Genomic DNA, 25,389 nt, shown 5'->3' with positions numbered 1-25,389 from the left:
CCGCGCCCCGATGAGGGCGAAAGCGCCCCCTCCGGTTCGCAAGCTCGGGGGCGCGGCCCCCTCCCCGTTTCCACAAGGGGAGGGTATTCCTCAGGAGAGGCGCCTCAGCGCGGCCAAAGTGGGTCCGCCGCGCTGGCTCCCCCGCCCCCTCGGGCCTCTCCTCCTTCCTCGCTCGCCTCACTCCTCACCAGAGCGGCCGCCTGTGTCCTTCCGCCGAGCGCGCGCGGGGACTTTTTTGTGGGGCTTTTGGGCGCCTATGAGAAGCGGCGGCGGCCTTGGGCGCCCCTGCTCGTCGTGCTCGTGGGCGGCGGCGGCCGGGCGCGGGCAGCACGGTAAGCGAGGCCTGCTCCCTTCCTCTTCCCTTCCTTTCCCCCCCACCTCCAATGGCCGGGCCGGCCAAGCTTTTCCAGGTCAGTCTGCGCCTTTTTGTATAGGGCCCTTGTTACCGGATGTGGAAGTTGATCTCTTCTTCGCTGGTAAAAAATAATTCCACTTCCCCCGGAACCCGGCGCTTACCGCGGCTCCCTCCGCTCCCTTCAAGCGCCCAACCCAGCCAGGATTTCCTGTCGGGGAAAAGCGGGGACGGGAGAGGCCTTCCGGGGATCTGGCGCTGAGGGGGGCTCCGCCTGAGGGAAATGGAGCCGGCGGGAAGCCGAGGCTCCCTGCGTGAGGGCAGAGGCAGGAGACGGGGCGAGCTGGCGAGCGAGGCCTTGGCCCGAAGCTGAGGCGCGCGAGCGGCTGCCCTTCGCGCCCACACTCGTGTTAAGCTGCGGTTCACACGTTCCTTCGAATCCCGACCCGTGTTTATTCTCGAGCATGCGCTGTTCCGCGCGTTTGGGCTAAAGAAGCCTCGGCCCCGGGGAGCTGACTCCGAGCGGGGAGGCCTGCCCTTCCCGCCCGACGCGGGTTGCATTTTGAGGCAGGGTTTGCTCCTGCTGAGAAGGGAGCGCCTCTCTGGACGGCCCCGTCGTGGCCTCGGGCCCGCCGGTGCGCCTGTTGCTTGGGAACCCGGGCTCGTTAAACACACCCACCCCAGGGAACGTTGGGTTGTGCGTAAGCGTGCGTGAAGTCGGGGCGCGCGCTTACTCGGGAGTAAGACCGCAGTCCTGGGGAATGAGCCCCATTGAAGACAGACATGCGGTTGGGATCGGGCTGCTCAAGATCCACTTTCCAACGTGCTCTCTCGGCCTTTGGTCTCCTCTGGAGCAAGCGGGCTTCCCGTTGTGTGACAAAAGTCCTCCTTTGCACCTTAGTGGATTCAAACACTCCCGAGGGCGAATGGGTGGCTGTTTTTGGGGAATGGCCAACAAAACATAACATCTAGTCGCCTTGGAGTTTCATTTTTTGGACATCTCCCTGGTTCTGCCTCTTAGGATGAATTTGCCTCTGTTCCATGGGGCAAATGGTGTTTGATACAGTCAGTGGTTTTTTTTCTGGGGGTACGCATACCCCTAAACATTTTGTGAATCTATGTTTGGCATCGTTGAGAGTCAGTATTTCAATATGAGTAGGAAAATGAGAGTACTGCTAAACATTTTTTTTAAAGGAAAAAAAGCATTGTATACAGTGACTGCTGCATAAGAATACGGGTAGCCTTCCTCTTCCCATTGAGCCCTGCCAGATGCCACCGCTCCCTGAAGTGGTAGGCTTCGCTGTGTAAAAGCATGTAAAATTACCGTTGGATCTTTCCTGTAATTTTGTAGAAATCTCTCATTCTGAAGTGACATGTTTGTTTCCGTATCTTGTATCCGAGCTGCGTATTCACTCCATTTGTGCTGATCGCTACGATGAAACACAGCGAACAATGATGTTTTAAACCTGATGTATTCATCTGGAGTAAGGCCAGTGTTTGCTCGGTACTTTGAAACCTTAAAATAAAGTTCTTAATCTGAATTGAAGCTGATGTCTGCTTTTATTAAGGATAACAGGAAAGCAAAGCGAAAACGTTCAAGCCTGATGGATAATTTCTGATGAGTTATAACTAGGACAGTTGTAGCTCAGGGAGTACCGTAGTTGTAATGAATTCCATCTGTTGGCACCATCACACTGCCAAAACAAGAAACACGTATCATCTAAAAAAAATCTTTTAAAATGTGTGCTGATTGTAGCACTTAAGCAACACCAGCCTTATATCTAAGTGCCTGCCTGGTCGCCACGGGAGACAAAGTACTGCATGCAGGTGAGTGCATGAAATTGCACCCAAGTGAATGTGTGGGCTGGCAGAGGCGGCAAAGGAAATACTGCTCCTCTGCCCAGCACAGAAAGTAAGTGGGCTTCCAGAAGAGAAAAGCCAGCTCCTCCACTCCTAGCACAGAAATGCAGCAGGTTGCTGGAGACATGGAGCACCCCATTTCTTTTCTGCCAGCCCCCAACCAGGACCTTCTTGCTTGCAGGTTTGTAGCTTTTGTGCCCTTCCTTACAAGGCCGAAGTAACATGGCTGTTAATGAAAACACAAACTATTCTCAAAATAATTTTTCTATTGCCATAGATATACCATATCTTAAACAAACAAACAAACAAACAAACAACCAGAGTTGGGATCCAGACAACTTGGCATACAAACAGACCTAGGTTTAACTCTTTGCCTTAGCATGCAAGTTCATGCCCATTTATTTTGGGGATGGAAAAATCCTTGCTTTTTGAAGGAACAAGGCAACGGATTCCATATGCTTTTTAGAATTCCAGGCACATGTTTGGGGAAGATGCTGTGTACCGTGAGTTTGGACTCCCCTTCCGCCCCTCCCTCCAAATTCACATACTACATTTTTGCAATTTCCCCATCATATTCTTCTTCCATGTCTGTGATAGAAAATCCAGTTCCACAGCTTAAGAAATCTCACGTATAGGCTGTGGCTATTTGAAAGCTGCTTTGAATGGCTACAGATTTCTTATAAGTAGCTCATAAACTGCACATCGCCAAACAGGAAAATAAGTAGTTTCTCATATGCTCTTGATGCTGATGTTACGCTCCTAGATTTAATATTTTCAATGAGATAAAAGGTTCTGTTTCATATATTCTTAGTGACAGGCAGTACTGACTTCCTTTTGTCAAATTTAGCCTATGAATTCTTTCACATGGGGGAATATGTTCTTGTATTATGCACAAATTATAGGCAAGAACTCTGTAGACTACCTTGTAAGAAGTGCATTGACAGCATTTAAGTACATAGAGAAGTCTGTTCCAGTGTGTTATGCTTCCAGTTCTGTGTAGTCTGCTCTGAAGAATGTAAACTAAAGGCTACTTTTGAACTCATAAGAACTGTAGATACTAAAAGTTGACATAAATTAATACAGTATACAAATTAAAGAGAGGGACCATATTCTGTTATAAGTCTAAAAAAGCTGTTGAATAAAACAAAATTACTAATCCAATTCCATAGACAAAATCATGTACATTTAAAATGGTCAGTCATGGAGGTGAAGAATCCTGTCAGTTGCTATGGTGTTAATATAATATGGTATAACATAATTTGGTAAGGTGGTAGTTCTCCACTAGATGGCCCCAAACCATTTCTTTTGATTATCTGTAACAAAAGACTAATTCTAATGAAGTCAGTTAGAATTTAGTCCCCGATTATTCACTAGCAAAATCAGATATTAGCTATTGACTACTGTGAGAAGAGGAATCAGGGTTAAGGATTATTAGGATTTCTAGTCTGCTTCCTCTCTGTTGATGTAGGTCACAATTTAAGGGCGGAAATGCATGCATACAATAACAAAGCAAATATATACACAAAAACATGCCAACCTCTCTACTGCATTTACAGCTGCTACCCTGGTTATCTAAATCCAGCTCTCAAAGTTAGGCTGTTTTGAAAGGATGCAGGGAAGTCTGCAAGGGAATGAGGTTTCATGGAACGCAATAGTGATTGCCCTGGGATCAAGGACAGGAGCCTCTAAAGTACGTAGGGCTGAAACCATGACTTTGTAAATAAATTCACCTTTGTGCTTGGCTTATTATAGTGGCTAATGTAGATGTTGGAGGGCCACTGTAACATGCTCCATCACGGCATTTTGTTTCAGCTTAAAACGTCCAGACAGTTTTCAAGCACAGTTTCACTAATTGTGGCCTAGGTTTGAGGTATTAAGTAATTTACAACACCCAATCAATCTGAATTGGAAAGAAAAGGCCTCAGACTTTGCACCCATTAGAATAATAATTTATCATGGTCGTCATTATTTAACCTCCTTTCATACACACGTTTCAGGGTGATGTACAAAATTCAGTAAAATTGGTGCAAGGCTCTCCTTGTCACTGCAACTGTCTCAAGATTCAGGAGCCGGACCGGCACAAGACATTGTTCCACTTGAGATGGGAACCCACCTCCTTCCCATTTTGCCTTTTGAAATTACCGTATTTTTTGCTCTATAAGACTCACTTTTTCCCTACTAAAAAGTAAGGGGAAATGTGTGTGCGTCTTATGGAGCGAATGCAGGCTGCACAGCTATCCCAGAAGCCAGAACAGCAAGAGGGATTGCTGCTTTCACTGCGCAGTGATCCCTCTTGCTGTTCTAGCTCCTGAGATTCAGAATATTTTTTTTCTTGTTTTCCTCCTCCAAAAACTAGGTGCGTCTTATGGTCTGGTGTGTCTTATAGAGCAAAAAATACGGTATGTTGATGCTATGTTAGCAGCAGCAGTGGCAATCTGAGGCTTTTGGGGCTCTGAAGATGCCTCACCAGCTGATTTTTTTGCATCAGTTGGCTATGGAGATATGGCAGTGGTGATGATGGTGGCCCTAAAAGCAGTGGCTTGGGTGGGTGCACATGGCTCATGATTGGTGCAGTTAAGGAGCATCCCAAGCTTCTATGAACCTTAATGATGAGGTGCCTCTGAATGATCGGGAGCAATGGAAGTTCCTAAATACTTAGGTGGATTCAGTTGGTTCAATTGGCCTTATTGTCATTTAATTTTGTGCCTGATTGTAGCTGGATGGTAGCTGGAATCTGATGGAAAGGAGAAACAAAAGTTGAATGCTCTCAGCATAATGATAATTTTGTCAGTGATTAGTGGAAGTTGGGTTTATTTCTGGTATTGCATTAGGACAGGCATGGGCAAACTTGGCCCTCCAGATGTTTTGGGACTACAACTCCCATCATCCTTAGCTAACAGGACCAGTGGTCAGGAATGATGGGAATTATAGTCTCAAAACATCTGGAGGGCCGAGTTTACCTATGCCTGCATTAGGAGATTTCCCCCCCTGTTCTTTAGGACAGTGTGTAACCATTCATTCATTTTATTTGTATGCCGCTTTCCCACAAAAAATCCTGCTCAAAGCAGCTTACAACAGGAATACATTTCAAACAAACACTACAAAAACAATTTCATAATAACATAGCCAAACAATAGCAAATATAATAACATACCAAAAACCACATTTCAGTACTATAAATAGAACAAGATTACTTAAACATGCAGCATCCAGTGGAAAAAATAACAAGGGAGCTTCACCATTTCACCTTAGTCCTAGAAACACCCCTCCCATGATTTTGCTCACAGTTATAAGTCCTTACATTTAATTTGCATATGAGAGAGTTTGGAGTAGGCATGCTATTATTGTTGTTTTTATAGCATTTATGAAGCCAAATACAATGCATATTTACTTGTTAATTTTATCCCTTTGGATCTGATCAATTTTGTTTTAAATCATATTTTTATTCTAAGCTGCTGTGTATGGGTGTTTTTTTTAAGAAAAGTATATTAAATGTTTTAAACATTTAAAAACTTTTCCCAAAAAACCCCACCCCAAAACCACTCAGAGCAATTCAGAGTAAAAATATATTAAAACCCAACAAAGGGATAAAAATCGCAATTAGAATAAACACCTCCCAAAATAGCAATTAAAAGCCACCATCAACTCACCACAAAACCTGGGTAGAGAGGACCACCCCCTTTCTTCTATAGCTAAAAGATTCCAAGACTGCAGTGATAAAGGCCTTGCTCCTAGGTGTCATTTTTCTAATCTGACCTCAGTAAGGTAGAAGAGTGCATGCAGAGCAAAGCCTGATATCATGACTGCAGCTGCTGCATAGGCCAGTCATATGGCCCCTTAGATATGTGTGCCCTATGCTGTTAAGGGGTTTAAAGATCAAGACAAGCAGTTTAAAGAGCTTCCAAATATTCTAGAATATAAAGCCATGGTTTAATGTTGATTTGCGGATCTTGGCTTGTGGAAAGGCATTAACCATAGTTCTCAGTTTAGACGTACCGTATTTTTTGCCCTATAGGACACACTTTTCCCCCTCCAAAAATGAAGGGGAAATGTGTGTGCATCCTATGGGGCGAATGCAGGCTTTCACTGAAGCCTGGAGAGCGAGAGGGGTCGGTGAGCACCGACCCCTCTTGCTCTCCAGGCTTCAGGAAGCTATCCGCAAGCCTTGCGAGCCCGGTGGGAGTTCCTGCTGGGCTCGCAAGGCTTGCGGGCAGCAGCCTGCAGCCTGAAGCACGGGGCGCGCTCTGGAGCGTGACCCGTGCTTCTGGCAGATGTCCGCAAGCCTTGCGAGCTCGGCGGGTGTTCCCGCCGGACTCTGAAGGCTTGCCGATAGCAGCCTGTTCTGGGGGCTAGGGTCGGGGGAAGCTCGGGCTTCCCCCGCCCCAGCCCCGCAGCTGGGGAGGAAAAATAATTTATTTATTTATTTATTCCCCCCCCCCAAAAAAAACGAGGTGTGCCCTGTGGGCCAGTTCGCCCTATAGTGCGAAAAATACGGTAAGTGGAAGCTAGAGTGAACTGCAGCTTCTTAGTTTCTTTGCTTGCTCTTGCAAAGGGGGGGGGGGATGAACAGGGGTGGGGGAGCAAGGGGCTTCATGCTACAGTGGTACCTGGGATTAAGAACTTGATTCGTTCTGGAGATCCATTCTTAACCTGAAACTGTTCTTAACCTGAAGCACCACTTTAGCTAATGGGGCCTCCTGCTGCCGCCGCGCCGCCGGAGCATGATTTCTGTTCTCATCCTGAAGCAAAGTTCTTAACCCAGGGTACTATTTCTGGGTTAGCGGAGTCTAACCTGAAGTGTCTGTAACCTGAGGTACCACTGTAATGCATGAAGCTTGTCTCGGCTTCTTAAGACAGGATTTGTTTGTGCCAACACAGCAGCCACCATCTATTCAGCCTGCATCTCTGTTTTCAAGAATTTTTCAATGATACATGCCACATTTTTTGATATATGTCCATTTATTTCATAACTGTGGCATGTTGAATGAACCTTACGGTAATTCTTTTTCATCTGAAATCTTTCACCAGATGTCCCTGGTAGATTTGGGAAAGAAGCTTTTAGAAGCTGCACGAGCAGGACAAGATGACGAAGTTCGCATTTTGATGGCCAATGGTGCACCTTTTACTACAGACTGGGTAATAAAAACATATTTTATTTGTTTGTTTGAATTGCATGTTTTGCTTTTCTGTTGGTCTTTTGTTTATATTTCTGAGAGAATCACTGGATTAGTGACATTTGAAATAAGTGTATAACATCTGGATCCAAATTGTGTGACGAGAGCAGGTCCTGCTCAATTTCATGTTGGTATGACATTGAATCCCACCTAAAGGATGGGATTCAACTAATGAGTCCCACCAGTGGAAACCCATGCAAGGTCTTCTGTTTGTGAAACAGGGCTATGCCCTCTCTCCCCACCTCCTTGTGCCCCCTAAAATTGATTTGGGGGGTGGGAATCAGGAGAATCCCGAGAACAGCACACAGGGGGAGGCAGTTCATTCCAAGCTGGAATGAACAAGCTGGAATGCTTTTGCTAGCAGAATGTTCAACAGCATAATCTTGAATTCCTCCTAAAGACCATGAAGTTCCAAACCAGCCCAGTACGGGTAGCTTCAGTATGAATATTCAACTTCTCCATGACCACTGTCCTGGAGTTCTTCAACACTCTAGGGTATCTTGACCAGCTCAGCCAGTAATGATGGTGGTATTAATTGTCTGACTGCAATACTGCAGCCTTATTATTATTATTATTATTATTATTATTATTAAAAAAACCCATTTGTTCAAAGCAAGAAAAAAGCACAAATAGTAATTTAGAAAATGTAGTCTTCTGACTGATTGTCTATGTATTGGACTGGATATTTATGAATCGTGAAATGTAGGAGTAACTATATGAGTAAGCAGGGCAAAGATTAGTCACTTCAACATCAAAAGTTAAGAAGAGCTAACCAATCTGTGTGAGTTTAATGAAAGCAGCCCCTTCCAGCAGTATTTCTACAGGATTGCAGGAACTTGTAGAAAACATCGCCCCTAAAAGTAAACAAACAAACAAGAAAACCTCACCCTAAATCATTTATGCACTTAAAAAAATAATAATTCATGGCACTCAAAATTAAATATGTCAAGGAAGGGATGCCATTAAATTAGAAGAGTATAAATATTCTGTGTGTTCATAACTAGAAGATAGATGGAAGTTAATTCTTAGCCTGACGTTTGTTTGTTTGTTTGTTTGTTTGTTAACTGTGCTATATATTGTGTTGCAGTTGGGAACGTCTCCTCTTCATCTAGCAGCACAATATGGGCACTATTCCACCACTGAAGTGTTGCTTCGAGCTGGTGTAAGTCGGGATGCCAGGACCAAAGTGGACAGAACTCCATTACATATGGCAGCTTCTGAAGGCCATGCAAGCATAGTAGAAGTGTTACTTAAGGTAAATATATAGATATATGCACATTTCGTGATAACTGTTCAGAAGCTGAAAAATGCTCATTTGCTAGTTGATGCGAATATGACTTTTCATTATCAGTGGCATGCAAAGAAGCCTTCTAAAAATATTGCTTGGGCTCAAAGCGTGCCACAAAGGTTGTTCTTGTGCAAGCTGGGGTTTTGGTTCCTCCACCTTGGAGCCCCTCTCCCCCACCCCCCACCAAAGCCATAGGGTTGGAGGATGTGGTGTACAGACGCAGAGCAAACTGCCTTGCACTAAATCAGCCCATTGGTCCATCTAGCTCACTGACTTGGGCCAAAGTTTCAGTAAGTTTTTCCTGCCCTATCTGGAAAAGCTGGGGATTTAACGCTGCGTTTAAATTCTGTGCTGCGCCATTAAGCTACTTCAGTGGAAAGCATGCACACTGCTTTCCACATATTGCGCCCAGCCATAAGCAACAATGGTACATTGTTTGTACAGAGATGGTACATTTTAGTTAACAATTTATTTATTGTCATTTTTTAAAAAGTCCCATGTTGTGTATGCTTTGCTTGATTGTGACTGACCATGAAATGGCAAATACTGTAGAAGGCTGCAGGACTGGAAATAACTATTAAATGGGCTGTGTCTTTCAGTTTTTGAACTCTTGATGGAAATTTGAAGTAGTTTGGGGGTTTTTGTTTTATTTGTAGCATGGCGCTGACGTAAATGCAAAGGACATGCTGAAGATGACTGCTCTCCATTGGGCTACAGAACACAATCACCAAGAAGTAGTGGAACTCTTAGTAAAATATGGAGCAGATGTCCATACGCAAAGTAAATTTTGCAAAACAGCATTTGACATCGCTGTGGACAATGGGTTTGAAGACCTGGCAGAAATATTACAGGTAACTCAAAACCATCTTCAACAAAGTATTTCCTGGACCTCTGTAAGAATGTAAGAGCCTGCTAGATTAGGCCAATGGCCCATTTAGTCCAGCATTCTCACAGTGGCCCCCAGATGCCTGTGGGAAACCTTAAGCAGGAGCTGAGCAAATGAGTATTCTTCTCGCCCCCTGTGGTTTTCAGCAACTGATATTCAGAAGCATTACTCCCTCCAACCAATCAGTTTGTTGATTGATAGCCACTTCTATCACAGCAGGTGACGCTGTGGGTTAAACCACTGTGCTGCTTCGGCTTGCTGATCAAATGGTCGGCGGTTCGAATCCCCGTGACGCGGTGAGCTCCTGTTGTTCGGTCCCAGCTCCTGCCAACCTAGCAGTTCGAAAGCACGTCAAAGTGCAAGTAGATAAATAGGTACCGCTCTGGCGGGAAGGTAAACGGCGTTTCGTGCGCTGCTCTGGATTTCGCCAGAAGCGGCTTAGTCATGCTGGCCACATGTCCCAGAAGCTGTACGCTGGCTCCCTCGGCCAATAAAGCGAGATGAGGGCCGCAACCCCAGAGTCGTTTGCGACTGGACTTAATTGTCAGGGGTCCCTTTACCTTTTTAGCTTCCACTTTTTACCTTCTACTTGGTCATCTTGCCTTTACTGATGTTCTCACCATATTCATTCTACCTAACGTTAGTCTGGTGCCCGTCCACAAAGTTATTTGAATTTACCAGAGTTTAGGTATCAATTGCATTTCCAAATGTCTCCTTTATTTGCTGTGAACTATACTGACTCCTCCTCTTCCTCTTAATTCATTATCTGCCTTTCATTCTAAGGTCCCAGGGCAGTTTAAAAGCAGTTCACAGTTTCTTTAAAAAAGAAAAAAATGTCAAAATACAGTAGTACAATAACTATACAAAATCTGAGTGTGATGGCTTTTCCCTCCTAATGAAGGTGGAAATAAGATGTTCTTGTTGCCTGTTCTGTCATAGATTGCAATGCAGAACCAAATCAACACAAACCCAGAAAGTCCCGACACTGTGACGATACATGCAGCAACGCCTCAGTTCATCATTGGACCTGGCGGGGTAGTGAACCTAACAGGTCTGGTATCTTCTGCAAATACATCATATACCTCAGGTATTCAGGTGTACAGGGGGTTGGGAATGATTTGTTCACCATATTAAGCAAAATGCTTAGGAATAAAATGATGGTAAGGTTTCAGCAAGTGCATCATTTGCCGTTTAGTTTTTTCCATCATCCCCCAGTTCAGACTTTTTAAATTGCTTAAAGTTTGTCTTTGGAATCACTCTCCTTTCTTGTCCCCATTCGTTCCAGTGGAATGTGTACAGGAAACTAAGTCAGCTACTAAAATAGATGTGACGTTTGATTGTGTATGAGTTATTCAAGCACATGTCAGACTCTGGATTTGCAGACAAGATGATGTCTTTGCACATTACATTTGAAAGGAATATTTATGCAACCTGCTGATGTCGTTTGTGGTTTGACTTTTGTATTATCACCTTGTAGATGATACAGGAGTGTCTGCTGTCCAGTTCGGTAATTCCTCAACTTCAGTACTAGCAACTTTGGCTGCCTTAGCAGAAGCTTCAGCTCCATTGTCCAACTCTTCAGAAACACCAGGTGAGGAAAAAATATTTGGATGTTAAAACAGGGATTCACATTGTTATTCATTCATTCATTCATTTATTTATTTATTAAAAAGAAAGAAAACGGACAAAATTTCATCTCCTTCACAAAATCCTGAAAAAAATTAACATTCTTCTTATAATAATGCCATTTCTATGAAGGCAATAATGGCAATCACTATTTGGGCAGGAAAATCATTATAAATAGGATTGCAATTAATGGCAAAGATGAAAGCTTCTGACTTGCGTCTCCATTGTATTTGATGTCTGATCTTTCTGACATAAATCATGTTCTACAGATTTTGATAGAAAGCCTTCTGGTGTACATCCCGTCTTTTGTGAACTTCAAAGCTGATTTTAATATAGCTGCTTGAATGTAAATGTCGCTGCTCGAATTGCTGCTTTTTATGGTTCAGCATTGGCTTTTAATGATCTTTCTCCTGTTAAAACCTAAAAAAGGTAGTATGGCCAATGTTAGTTTGAGACTAATAAGTACCCAGAAACAGGATTTTGTTTATTGCTGAGTGTTAAATTAATTTCTAAATATTAAAATTTGAATTTCTCAGTATAATAAGGTTACCCATGTATCAAACTCCAACTTTCTACCCATTGAGAAAGTACCTGAAAATGCCAAAACATTTTTATACTAGTAAATCCAGTTTGCTTTATGTCAGGTACTAATATGAAACAGCAAATAAATGTATTTCCTTGTATCAATTGTGCTAGGCATTCAGGTTTAGAAAACTGTAATCTCCATCTTTCGTCTTCGCCCCCCTCTTACCCCAGATTGCGGTCATTTTTATTATCTTTTGGTAGTGACATGATGGGTTTACAAAAATTGGGCATGCATTGTATATGAAAAAGTGCTTTAGCTGCTCCTGCACTGAAGTTAGCTGTAAGTATAAAGTGTGATGAAGGGGGAAAGCCCCCCCAAAGAGCCTTTCTCAGCCCTTTCTTCACACAAAGGTGTTGGAGAGAGAGGTTTGGAAGAGCGAGATCTTACTCTCTCCTAACTGAGTTGAGCACAATGACACTTGCTCCTAGCACATTAAACCTTGGTTAGATTTGCATCTGCCCTTATCCACCTTTAAACAAATGTTTCCCACAAAAATACTTAGGCTAGAATAAACCACAGACACTTGACTTTCCAAATAAGTGAAGATTTTATTCACAGTTTCCAGAAGTTACAACAAACAAGTAAAATAAAGAGGAAAAAAGCTTCCAAATGCCATAAAGGAAAGCACTTGGTTTCCTTACAAAAAGGATTGTGGAATTTTTGGGTTAGCAAAGATACAGGCTATAAAATCTCATTTTTGAGAGATTCAGTTCACTTGGTTTTTCTTGGAGTTGGGAGCCATAGCCGCATGGCTCCTTGCTTATTCCAGGAAGCACAAAGAAAAAATGACTGTGAGCAGGGAGCTGAAAACCTGCTAAGCCACACCCACTTGCAACCTGAGCTCAGGTTAACCCTTTCATGCATGCAATTGTGAGTCAGTAACTACAGCCCCTTCCCATAACAACACAACCAAAGTGCAAGTTGTATTTGTAAGAAAGCTAATAGGATTTAATAAATCTAACAAATAAAGGCCAGCAGAATGGTTTCTGCAAACGGTAGGTATTTAACTTTTTAAAAGCAAGTTTGTCAATAAACATCCTGATTACTCTTATCCTTTTTATTATTTAACAGTTGTGGCTACAGAAGAAGTAGTGACTGCAGAATCTGTGGATGGTGCAATTCAGCAAGTTGTCAGTTCCGGAGGTCAGCAGGTTATTACCATAGTAACTGATGGGATTCAGCTTGGAAACCTCCATTCCATTCCAACTAGTGGAATGGGTCAGCCCATTATTGTGACCATGCCAGATGGGCAACAAGGTGAGCTGAAAGGAAATGTAAAATGAGGACTTCAAATCCTCTTCTGAACAATGCATATAAATATTTTTGTTTAGTTTTTGCATTCAACTCAATAGTCACTCGAGGCCACAATTTATTTATTTTTGAAGGGGCAAAATGGGCATACAAATGGCTCAGGAAAAACAGTAGCTTTTAAGGGAGCAACTAGCAAGTGTGCTATAAAAAGGGAGCAACATTAGGGGTGTGCTATAAATCAATATATAGCCTGATAACAAATAATAGAGCAAATCATGATAACCGTTTTTTTAAAAAAAACGACCTTGCAGTTTATCGCAGATTGTGTGTGTGGTATTCGAAAAAGCACAATATTGTGTGTGCAGCCCTTGCTAACTGTACATCAGCCAGTTCTTCCCTGCAGCAACAGGAGGCCCCTTTAGCAAAAGCACACTGCAGGTTAAGAACTGTGTCAGATTGAGAACGGACCTCTGGAACGAATTAAGTTCTTAACCCGAGGTACCACTGTATCTCCAAGCTCTCTGAGAAACAGAGCTCAGAGCACCAGTTAGCACTCAGTATCAGTGTCTCCTGCAGTGGAGCAGATAGCTACAAGTCGCTACAGCAAGCTGACTAAAAAATCGCCTAGCAGGCTGACTCAAATATTGCCAAGCACGTATTGCCAAACAGAACTTTGAGAAACAGCTCTCCATCTCCCCAGCTGGCTTCCCCCAAGGCTCTTGCGGCCACAAGATGGTTCTTTAGCTCAGTCTGCCCTGCAATGCTTCTCTCTATCTCTTTCTCAGAATGAAGGAGTGCTCAAGGAATCACTCAAATCTATTATGGTTTAGCAAAATATCTGAACGTAAACGGCATTTCCATGCGCTCTGGCACTCGTCACGGTCCTCCGTGCGCCAGTAGCAGTTTAGTCATGCTGGCCCATGACCTGGAAAGCTGTGGACAAACGCTGGCTCCCTCAGCCTGAAAAGCGAGATGAGCACCTCATCCCATAGTTGCCTTTGGCTGGACTTAACCTCCAGGGGTTCTTTTACCTGAATGTAGCATGTGTAATCTTCATATTTCTGATACAAATTATTTTAATTCAAGTACTTACAGTACCAGCGACTGACATTGCTGAAGAAACGGTGATCAGTGAAGAGCCTCCGGTCAAGAGACAGTGTATTGAGATAGTTGAAAATCGGGTGGAGTCTGCAGAAATAGAAGTAAGGAATTTGTTAGCGGAGTTGTTTTATTCAAATTTTCTAAACTGAGTGTTTATTTTCATCTTGCTTAATAGTTTTTTTGTATTACCACAAAATAAGATATTTATAACTGCATTATATGTTTGTCTCTGATATATTTGTTGTAAATGTTTAATATAAATGTCCCATTGCATGTGGTTTGATGGCCTTAAATATAATATCAGTTTTTCAATGACAAACAAAGATTTGGTGTAAATGGAGAAGCCAAGAAGAAATATTTTCTTTAGATTTCCCCCCAAAGATGATATTATCCGACCAAACTTAAAATATTTATACTATTATGCATAGTATACTAAAGTTTTGGTATAAAATGTCATAGATTTTCTCCCTGAAGTTCTTCTTGTTTACGTTTTGTATAAAATGAGGACACTGTTGAACCCATGTGTGCATTTATATTAGCAGCTTTACCAGTTTGTGGTCAAAAGCCTCCGTACATCATAACTGTGATGATGTTAATGTTAAGTAATTGTATTTTCAAAATTATGAATCATAAAGATTTTGTTCCTTGTATACAGGCTGAAAAGTTGCTTAACGCAAATTCAGTAAGTAAGTTTAGCTATCATCTCAGTTCCATTATTTCTCCTCTTAATGTGGTGTTGGATAAAATACCTTCATCATCCAAGGTTTGGGTTTTAGTGCAGAATTTTATTACTTGTCTTTGTTCTTTGTGATACAGGCAAAAATTTATTCTTACAATAAAAACCCATCAACAGTCTTTTTACACATTATCACCCTGATTTTCTTTTCATTAAAAGGTTTCTCAGTGAGAATGTATAATGGACTCTGTTGTCATGCTACAGTAATGAATTAGATATTAAAAATATAGCTGTCCATTTAGATTTCATTTGAAAGGTACCGTATTGGCCCGAATATAAGCCACTTTCCCTCCAAATTCTGACAGTGAAAAGTTAAAGTGCGGCTTATATTTGTGACCTTATGCCACCAGCGAGGCTCATCCCCCAGAGAGCAGCCCGGGAGGAGGTTTGGGAGCAGTGGGCAGGTTGGGCGCCATTGCCCCAGGCTCCCAGGCTGCTCTTGGGGGGGGGACCACTCCCCTTTGCCGGTGACCTCCCCCCTTCCTCCCTCTTCCCGGCGGCTCAGGGGAGGCTTGGGAGTGGCGGGCGAGCTGCATGCCGTTGCCCCGTTCTGGGGGTGGGGGAGCCGCGCTACTTTGATGGCAGCCTCCCCCCCCGCAAGCAGTCCGGGAGAACGGGGGAATGTCTTTTTTCTCCCACCCCCCTGAATTTTGAAGGTGCAGCTTATTTGCGGATGCAGCTTATATTCGGGCCAATGCGGTACAGTTTGAGTGTTAAATTGAGGTAGAGCATTCCTAGACTCAGCAAAATAAGTAAAATAAGCCTCTGTTTGTGTGGTGCTCAGCATTGCTACAGGAGAAGATGCCTGCTTTAGAAAATTGTTATTGATTTTCTTCTTGTTCTCCAACTCAAATCATATGTCCCACTTCACTATGGGAAAAATGGCATTCTGCTTTTAGGTATACATAGTATACTTTAGATATACTATTATTTTTAGAGTTATAAGCTACCATCAGTGTACAGAGTACTTTACAGAGTTTTATAAGCAATCTACATTTTGACAGTGGTGAAGATAACATGTAGAGGGAAGGGATGGCAAAGCCAGGGCCACTTGGGATGGCACTGGGCAGCTGTGCATTTAGGTTTCATTTTAGTAAGGGATGCAGATTAACATATTCAGACAAAGGTTCGCCAGGGAAAGTGAGTACCGAGGAAGGATTTCACCACATATTTGTCCTCAAGGAGGAACGTCTAAGCAAGAACAAATGGGCAGAATTGTTGGAGAGCAAGAGACCTTTGAGCAATCAGAATAATAGGCTGACCAACAGTTATCAGGTACCTGAATTGCTAGTTTTTGAGTGCTGGAGCACAATTCAACTGGATGATGCAAAAATTGACAGTAACAGGAAAAGAATTTAGAACACAAACCATAGATAGGATGGACTTGTGCCTCAGTCCCAAATATATTTACCGGGGACTAGATAAAGTTAAGATTAATAAAGCTTATTCCCAGAAAGTTTGATTGGGATCATTCTGTAAGGGAAAAAGGCATATCATCAGAAGGAAGAAGAGGAAGGTTATTATTTTTTACCCTGCTATTTCATTTCAACAAAACAGTGTTTACAGATGGACCTTCTTGGTCCCTTTTATATTGTACTACCTAGTGATTGAAGTGGAAACCATGGCTGAAATTAGCTTACTTGTTTTTTTTAAAAAATGGAGTCCTTTAAAGGGGGGGGGGAGGCTTTTGCTTGTGTAAGGATCAGAACAAAGCTATTTCCTAGGCAATTATTCTTAATAAGGTGGAAATGCTGCCTTTTGGATCATGTAAGATCGCAGCATGTCATGAGCTGGTCATTTGGGTTCACCAAAATTCCAAGCTGGCTATTTTGTAGGATGGAGAAAATGTCTTTTGCTTTTGAACTCAAGTGCTTTTTCTTGACCATGAAACTGTTCTCAGTCATCAAATGAAAATGGAATAGGTGGGTTGGCTCAACACTTGACTTTGTTGAATTACATGTCAAATTAAGCAGGGTGTGGGGAGTCAGTCAATCCAGTCACTATTTAAAGAGCAGTGCCCTTTGTGTGTGTGGAGGGGGAACAGCCTTAGAATAAAAGTCCAAAGTAAAAATTCGTGACAGATGTGTTCTTCAAGAGAATAAGAATGTTTGCAAGGAATAGCATTATGCTATCCAACTGCACAGGAAACCCTCACATAATACAGTGGTGCCCCGCAAGACGAATGCCACGCAAGACGGAAAACCCGCTAGACGAAAGGGTTTTCCGTTTTTGAGTTGCTTCGCAGGACGAGTTTCCCTATGGGCTTGCTTCGCAAGACGAAAATGTCTTGCGAGTCTAGAGATTTTTTTTTCGCTTCCCCCCCCCCCTTATCTAATCTGCTAAGCCTTTAATAGCCTTTAATAGCCTTTTAGCAGCTAATCCCCTAAGCCTTTAAGCCTTTAATAGCCGCTAAACCGCTAATAGCGCTAATCCGTTAAGCCGCTAATAGGGTTGCTTCGCAAGACGAAAAAACCGCTAGACGAAGACTCTCGCGGAACGGATTAATTTCGTCTTGCGAGGCACCACTGTAATTGCCTTGTGTGACTGATGTAATAAGCGAATGCTGTATCTTCATGTTGAAATGGGAAAATAATTTTGCCATCGGTGGGAAGAGAATCAAGCCTGAATTTTATTTAGTGCAAACCCCTGCAGCAGTACAATCCTACCGTTTGGCCCCTGTTTTCTGTCTCTCAAATGCCTTGCATAGTGCCCTGGTTCAGGAGGCAGCCCACTTGGTCCACAGAACCTCTGCAGTTAGCCTTCTGAGATATTGGCCGTGCTTCTCCCCGTGTAATTTCATCTAAGGCTGTCTCTCTGGTTCTCAGTGGCTGCTGCCAATCAATTTCCAGGTGCAACATTTAATCTATGTAAAATGCTGTTTCACAAAAATAACTATGTAACAGCCCTGTAATTTGAATATTTTTTTAAAAACCATGCATTTATTTCACAGTATTCCTAATGTTTACCTGATAAAAACAGACGGTCTTCTAGTCTGTGCCTGGAAAACATCTAAATATGTCAAACACTTTTTCCCTCAAGCTTTCTTCCTCAAGCTAATAAAAAGTTATTATTGCCTGGAAAAAAACCAAAAACATTTCCTTACCCTGCACATGTAATAGAGAAGACAGGGATACCAGCACTAATTGCTGAGAAATGGCAGATGAGAGCTCCTTGGAGGATGGGGTGGGCAGACTGGTACATGGCAGTGAGCTCAGTGCAGTTCTGGTACTCAGAACAAATCCCTAAGCTCGAAATTCTTAAATTGCAAATGTGTGTCTTTTGCATCATTCGACAGATATCGGGGTTCTAATACAAAAAACCATTGATCCTGCAATCCCCAGGCCTGTCCGCCAAGGCTAGCAACTAGGTTTACTTGTGGGCCACTTTGGAGAAGTCAAGGTATGAAAGGAAGAAGAGCATCTTCCAAGTCAGTCACCCTTAGTTTGCAACTTGGAGAACAAGACTTGGGAGTACTTGTCTCATGCCTGGTCTCAGTCTCTCTTCCCACTGCTTTTCCTCTGGAAAGAATGGAGGGAAAGAGGAGGTTTGGGCGAGGGCCTGAATAGATAGCACCCTTAGAAATCAAATTCAGGCACTAGTTACCTATTTCATAGTGGTTGTGATAACGGAATGAGAGAACAGCATATTTTAACTATCATGTTAGAATAGCCCTTAGATGGTTGGGCAACCAGCTGATGTCATAATGGGGACTCAGCAGGCAGAGGAGCCATGACCTTTCTGGTTGCTGGATACTGCAGTGTAGTAGTGTACAACATCCTTGTGCAAGGCAGTGGGAACTTGGGAGACCTTAGAAATTTAGCCAACTATATTCTACTCAGAGTAAATCCATTGAAATCAATGTATCTGAGTTAGTTGTGGTCATTAATATCAATAGATCTGAGTAGGACTTAGTTGGATAGAATGTGTAGTGATTTTATGTTATAACCATCCTGAGACCTATGGATATAGTGCAGTATACAAATTTAATAATAATAGTAACCCAGGGTTCTGAGTTCCTTCTCCAAGCATTCCTACATGAAATGCCACAATATATTGTGTGTTCTCCATGGACTTCTTTCATGCAAGTTGTTTGGGTGGTTTTGGAGCCCAATAATGGAAGGTTGTTGGCGACAGATAAAGGGCATGTGATACAATAGAGTGGAAAGAAATCTAAAGAAGTATAACTTTGAATAAAGAGAGGAAGATTGTGTTTAAGTTCTCCTGGTACATTTTAGCATTCTTATGCACTTGCCGCTAAATTTCAGTGTGCTGGTACAGGTCTTTGGGGTCAGCAAGCTGATGTGAGTGCAAGAATTCAGACTTCTGGTTTGTAGACTGTAGACATCTTATCTTAATCCAAAACACGGTGTGATAGCACACACAATTCTAATCATGTGATGGACAGAGGGGATGTTCATGATCGCTCCATGCCGCCTTTCCCATCACCATCTTTGTTGCCTCCCAGAGATCGGAGGCAAACATCTGCAGCAGGGAGCTTCCTCTACCTGCGTAGCCTCCCCACATGACTTGTGACCCCAGAAGATCAGGTTTCTCAATTGTACATGAAGCCTATACACATAAGAAAGTCTCATGGCTAAAGTTATCCACCAGCAGTCATGCTTTCACTGTTGTGGATCAAAGAGAACAACAACTGCCAGACTTACATCTGAAGGCAGCCCTGTTTAGGGAAGCTTTTAATATTTGATGTATTACAGTATTTTAATATTTTTTTGGAAGCCGCCCAGAGTGACTGGGGAAGCCCAGCCAGATAGGCGGGGGTATAAATAATATATTATTATTATTATTATTTATTATTATTTTGTGGAACTCCTGCCTGGCTGAGATCAGGCAGGCCACGCTCCCTGTTGAGCTTCTGGCATTTAATTTTGGCAGGCATTTTAAGGAAGCTTTCTTGATTTCGACTGGCTTGACTTTATTGTATGTTTTGTAACCTTTCTGTACACAGCTTAGAGACTACAGACACGAGTTAGAATGCCTGAATAGGGCTTGCTAATCCCATTGATTTCACAACATTTCCAGGAATAGAATAGAATAGAATTTAAGGATTTGGGATTCAAAGGCACTTTTCTCCACTCTGTCGTCCTTCTAACATCCATCTCCATTTGCCGTGTTACAACATTATTGGAGGATAAAAAGGGAAGGGACATAGGACCAGGCATATGCAGCCCTTAGTTCCTTGGAGAATAGGCATATAAAGATGTTTTATTCTGTTTAATATTCTGTTGGGAGCTGCCCAGAGTGGCTGAGGAAACCCAGCCAGATGGGCGGGGTATAAATAATAAATTATTATTATTATATACAGTGGTACCTTGTTTCTTGAATTTAATTCATTCTGGGAGTCTGTTCAAAAACGAAGGTGCAGCTTCCGATTGGTTTCAGGAGCTTCCTGCACTCAATTGGAAGCCGCGTCGGACATTTGGCTTCTGAAAAACGTTCACAAACCGCAACACTCACTTCCGGGTTTGCGTCATTTGGGAGCCGATTTGTCTGGGTTTTTTTCTTCAAATTTTTTAATTGATTTTCCAAAAAATTTTAAACAAACAAACAGACAAACATAGATCTTAACCATATTTAGACAAATCTTAGTAAAATTGTTAAATGACTTCCTCAAATCCCCCTAATTGAGTTTCAGTGTATATCCTTTTAACAGTTTTCCAAAACCATTTTTCTCATAAAATTAACTTAAACCCTGGGAGCCGATTTGTTTGGGAGCCAAGCCGTTCGAAAACCAAGGTACCACTGTAGATGTAACAAAATAATTGTGTAGGTCACTAACTCAGTAGAGAATTTGGGGGGAGGCATAATATTTGGATGATGAAATAATACGCATTTGAAAAGGTTTATAATAGGACACATGGGGGGGAAGGTGGGAAGTCTAGAGATTCAGTGAAATATCCAAATATGGACATGTATTTTGTATTGTTATAACTTGTAAAATCAAATAAAAATTATTTCAAAAAAGGAGAGCTGTTTATAGGCAGAATTTGTAACAGAAGAATTAAAAGTAGCTGTTAAACTATTAAGTGGAAAGCTAGATTAACTTCCTTCTTCTCCAGACTTAAATATTCTGTTGCTAAAATTAATTGCAAGGCTATGCTTGTTAACAGCTAGCCAATTGGTTATATAAGGGATCTTTTAAAACTAGCCTGTTCCGATATTTTATGCCACATACGTCAAATTGTCTGACTTTCTGTGATATCATGTTCCCTTATTTAGAATATTTTAAAATTAACTATTTCCCCTCTCCCCCCACTTCAAAGAATAACCTCAAGGAACATGCCAGAATTCCTGTATATTTGTTCTTCAGATACAATGAAGTGGCGCTTTTAAACAAGTGCAAATCAGCCATTGATTCATTTTCCACACAATTTACCTATACCTTTCTGTGTTATGTTTTAACAGGAAAGAGAAACTTTACAGAAGCAGCTGGATGAGGCAAACCGGGAAGCGCAGAAGTACCGCCAGCAGCTTCTGAAGAAGGAGCAGGAGGCAGAAGCCTATAGGCAGAAGTTGGAGGCAATGACCCGCCTCCAGACTAACAAAGAAGCTGTCTGAATGGTTGAAGCGAGCATTCTGTCAAGCCAGTTTAGAAAACAGCAGTACAATCTGGACCTGCGTGTCGCATCAGCCGCAGCCCTGGGATTATATGCTAGAGAAGATGCTACAGGTTTGAAACTGGACTTAAGCCATGAGTTCTGGTGAATTTCTTGTATAATAAGTAAACTCAGAATTTAGACATTTTGTGCAAAAAAAGAAAAAAATATTTAAAAAGAAATACTGTAAATAGTTGTTTTTTTACAGTTCCAAAATTAGTTGCTGAATCTTTTTGAAGGGATCCACAAACATGCAAAGGCAATGTTTTTGAGACCTTTTTGATTTTAGTACAAAACTGCTGAAATACAGAACAGTTTTAAGGGTGATAACTGTTGATTTGAACTGACGGTGTGAAAATGAATTATGTGATGGAACCAGTCCCGAAGGCTAGCAACTTAGACTTCTGAGTTCATACATCTCCTCATGGAAATCCTTTGTACAGCTTTAAGTAGTTGTCCAGAGTCTCTGAACCCTGCCCCTCCCTTTTTTATTTAGAAAAAGTGTAATTTTTTATATTTAATTACTGTTATATTCAAGTAGATTGACATGTATATGAAGCTGATATTTTTTAAACTTTTCAGTTTGTACATATGCTGCATGTTTATATCTATATATATATATCTATATATAGGTATATAGATATATAATTTCTACATACAACTTACAGAAGTATTTTTCAGGAAAGAAGAGTGAAAATTATGAGAAAAAATGTCTAATCTATAGGTCATGGGTGGGGAGACAGAAGCAAGCTGGTGGTTTGTTGTTGTTTTATGCGAGTCCCATTTCTTGATGAAATGTAACTTGAGAGAAGAGAAAGAAAACCAAGACAGGTTTGTATGTAAACCAGCCTTCGCGCCAACCTGGTGCCTTCGGATTGTTTTTGGATCACAACTCCTATCACTGCCAGCCAGCTTGACTGTGCTGCTTGGGGCTGATGGGAGTTGTAGTTCAGAAACATACTGAGGTCACCAGGTTGGCGCGAAGGCTGATGTAATATATGGATTATTTGAAATGTATTCTACGCGGAGCATGAAATCACATTTCTAGCGTGTTTAGCAAATCTGGGCCACAAATCCACAGGTGGAGACCAAGTTGCAAAGCAGTCCAGTTAACTTTCCCTCTCCTCCTATGCTGCCACCTTAACTTTGCAGGCTCCTCACTTTTCTTCACTTCCAAGCATTACAAAGAAGGTGGCTGCGATTGTTCTTTGTGATGGGTGGAGAGGGGTTGCAGAGTCCACTTTAAAGAACCTATAGGTGAATGACACAGAGCTGTACGGTATAACATGATTCTTATCGACCAAAAGCAAACGCGAATGAGCTGAGCTCATTGAAAACATTTGACGATATCTATGCATGCAGTTGTCTCTATAGCAAAAGGTGGTATTGCATGAGCTGCACAAATTTCCGAAGAGGGTGGAGTTATTTGACAGGAAGGAGTCCAGATTTACAACAGCATATAGCAATTCACTTATTTGTGTGTAACACGGGCACAGAAGGAACTTGGCTCAAGCTGAACTCGAGCTATTGCCTATCTGGTTCAGCAAGAGCATAGAGGTTGCGCAGTGGAGGAGAAAAGGTTAAACTGGAACCATAGAGAGAGCTGCTGCCCACACTGCAACCTCTTCTCGCTCCGCTCTCGTCTTTCAGGACCGTGACTTTCTTGTAATAACAGTATAAAGAAATATAGGAACGCTGGGTGCAATAGCAGGGCTGTTCTCCTCTGCAAGCCCCTTCAAATTAACGCAAGAATGCAGAAGATGGAACTCTTGAGCAGCTTGGATTCACTTTCCGTAGAAACCACACAGGTGAAGCCCGCAAATTCTTTCATTCCCTCTGCTCCACCACTCTTGCGATATCTGCTCTTGCTTGTTTCAGTGGAGCTTGCAAAGGGAAACTTTTGAATTTGGATTTCTTCACTTAAGATCTACAGTTGAGCAGCAACATAAATATATACGATGAGTTGATACTGTTGTTGCCTACAGTTGTTTCTGATGGCTAGGATTATGTTTGAATTTGTGCAGTCATCAAAGATAAGATACATAGCACTTCCAGTGTGCAACACTGTATCTTTTTGAAGCTTTGTAATATCAAGAAATAGGTGGCAGCCCTAAATCACTATTACGTTTGAGAATATCGGAGTGTTGTCACATCCTGGGGAAGGAGTCAGCACTTGGTCCCAGGAACTGGGATTGAAGGGGAAATAGATGTAATCTCACATACCAAGGACCTCACAACTCAAGTCTGCTTTACACATGCAGCAAGAATGAGAGGTAGAACAGACTGTACCACTTCCGGTTGCAGGTGGAGACTGTCATTTTTTAATGTTCCCTCGTGCTTTTTTTTTTTTTTAAAGAAAACTTGCAAGAAGAAAGCTAGCACATTGGAGGGAATGGTGCTGATCCAGCCTTCTGCCTTGTGTGCTAGTTTTCTACTTGCAGGAGGCTTTTTCAAATTTATTTTTACACAGTGGAATGTTCAGAAACACGACTGACTTTCTCGGGCAGTACAGCCTTTTCTATCGCGTCACCCTGCTGCAAGTGTAGACCCAGCCAGAGTGCTTCAGAACCAAGAGCAACATTCAGATACCTGTGGCTTTTAGACCTTCACTTAGACCATACTGCCTTAAAGATTACTGAGTCTACATTGCGTTACACTTCAATCTACTGTGCAGCTCCTTTATTTCAGAGTATACTTTGTATTTGATTTGTGCTTTGCTGTGTCTGTTTCAGTGCTTTTATGAAAATGTATAACTTTATAAAATCATCTAGATGACCTATACAAAATAATTGCCCTTAAAACTGTACTCTGGCCTACTTTTTCTATTTACAATTAAATATCTTTTCCACAAGTGAAGTGTCAGTTTACTTTTTTAAAAAGAAGAAGACGATGACAACAACGTTAAAATGACATCCAGTGGTGTTGATGGCTGCACTTTGTTAGGCAAGCATTGCCCCCTCAGCTACTCATCAGAGGTCTGGTGTTAGAATTATATAGGTGGCTGTCAACCCATGACACAGGTAAGCTTTCAAAGCCTGGGAAAACGTTGGGAGACAGATTTTTAGCATAACGTATGTCACTGGCTACAGTGGCTGGAACAAGCTCTAAGATGACCACTTTGTGTACGTCATTTCTGCAAGGAACAAATGAGGTGTTACTTAAAATTGTGTACTGATGGCACTATACTCTGTTGCAACCACCCCATGTCTCTAGAACAGAGCTTCCCAAGCTTTTCATGTTGGTGACACACTTTTTAGACATGCACCATTTCACGACACAGTAATTCAGTTTTACTAGCAAACCGGAGGTTAAACTAGCTCCTTTCCAGCCCCGGGAGGAGTGTGGGGAGCATTCGCACGACACACCTGCACACTGCAGCCAACACACTTAACGTGTCGCGACACACAGTCTGGAAAGCTGTCTTATTTGTTGGCAATGTAAGACGAGAAAGGGAAATTATTTTCCCTTGTGGCGGGAACAATCTCTGGTTGCCACCTTTGGGGAAACAACATTTCTTGTAATCAATCAAGTAGTATACATTGATTAAGGCAACTATACTTCATTAGAACAACAGAAGGCAGAGAAAGACTCTTGGGGGAAAAAAGGGAACTGACTGAACACCCTTCGGGTCCTGCTAGTCTTTGTTAGACCCATTGGCCTCAAGTGAAAGCAGAGTTTCTGTTATTAGAATTGACTTAGGGAAGTTACAATGGACACTGCAAAATGTGCAATTAAGTTATTCTAGTGATACAAGTTGTTGTATCAGGTGACAGCGAAAACCAAGGTTTTTAGTGGGGGCAATTAGAATAAGATCTATTATTTGATTATTGATGTAAACCCCCAAAATGTATTTTCTATAGTTAAATTTTTACCTCTATCTTCAGTACATTTTATTTTATTTTATTGCTATGGCTA

The 25,389-nt window shown here is 42.1% G+C and overlaps 1 protein-coding gene and 1 long non-coding RNA gene across 7 annotated transcripts in view; one reads left to right on the top strand and one right to left on the bottom strand.

Moving 5' to 3' along the window:
- LOC308462757 overlaps window positions 1-25,389 on the bottom strand; it is a 226,437-nt gene that overhangs the window by 7,054 nt on the left and 193,994 nt on the right. The window lies entirely within an intron of this gene.
- Window positions 195-24,325, top strand: GABPB1 (GA binding protein transcription factor subunit beta 1). Of its 6 annotated transcripts, XR_013979245.1 has the most exons (10): window positions 2,587-3,902; window positions 7,241-7,348; window positions 8,474-8,641; window positions 9,331-9,525; window positions 10,500-10,647; window positions 11,038-11,151; window positions 12,844-13,029; window positions 14,110-14,225; window positions 21,284-22,305; window positions 22,448-24,325. XR_013979245.1 is itself a non-coding variant. In XM_080980496.1 (9 exons), the coding sequence occupies exons 2-9, from the start codon at window positions 7,241-7,243 to the stop codon at window positions 21,434-21,436; spliced, it is 1,188 nt and encodes a 395-aa protein (XP_080836622.1). In that variant the 5' UTR covers window positions 195-332; the 3' UTR covers window positions 21,437-24,325. The 6 variants fall into 6 exon arrangements, 5 of the variants coding, with proteins under 5 accessions (XP_080836622.1, XP_080836623.1, XP_080836620.1 ...); XM_080980496.1 differs by lacking the exon at window positions 2,587-3,902 and adding an exon at window positions 195-332 and having other exon boundaries at window positions 21,284-24,325; XM_080980497.1 differs by lacking the exon at window positions 2,587-3,902 and adding an exon at window positions 2,212-2,393 and having other exon boundaries at window positions 21,284-24,325.

This window comes from Podarcis pityusensis (assembly GCF_964106645.2).
Source record: "Podarcis pityusensis genome assembly, chromosome: 14".
NCBI lineage: Eukaryota > Metazoa > Chordata > Lepidosauria > Squamata > Lacertidae > Podarcis > Podarcis pityusensis.
The sequence above is the reverse complement of the archived record's forward strand: the minus strand, read 5'-3'. Positions and strand labels throughout refer to the sequence as shown.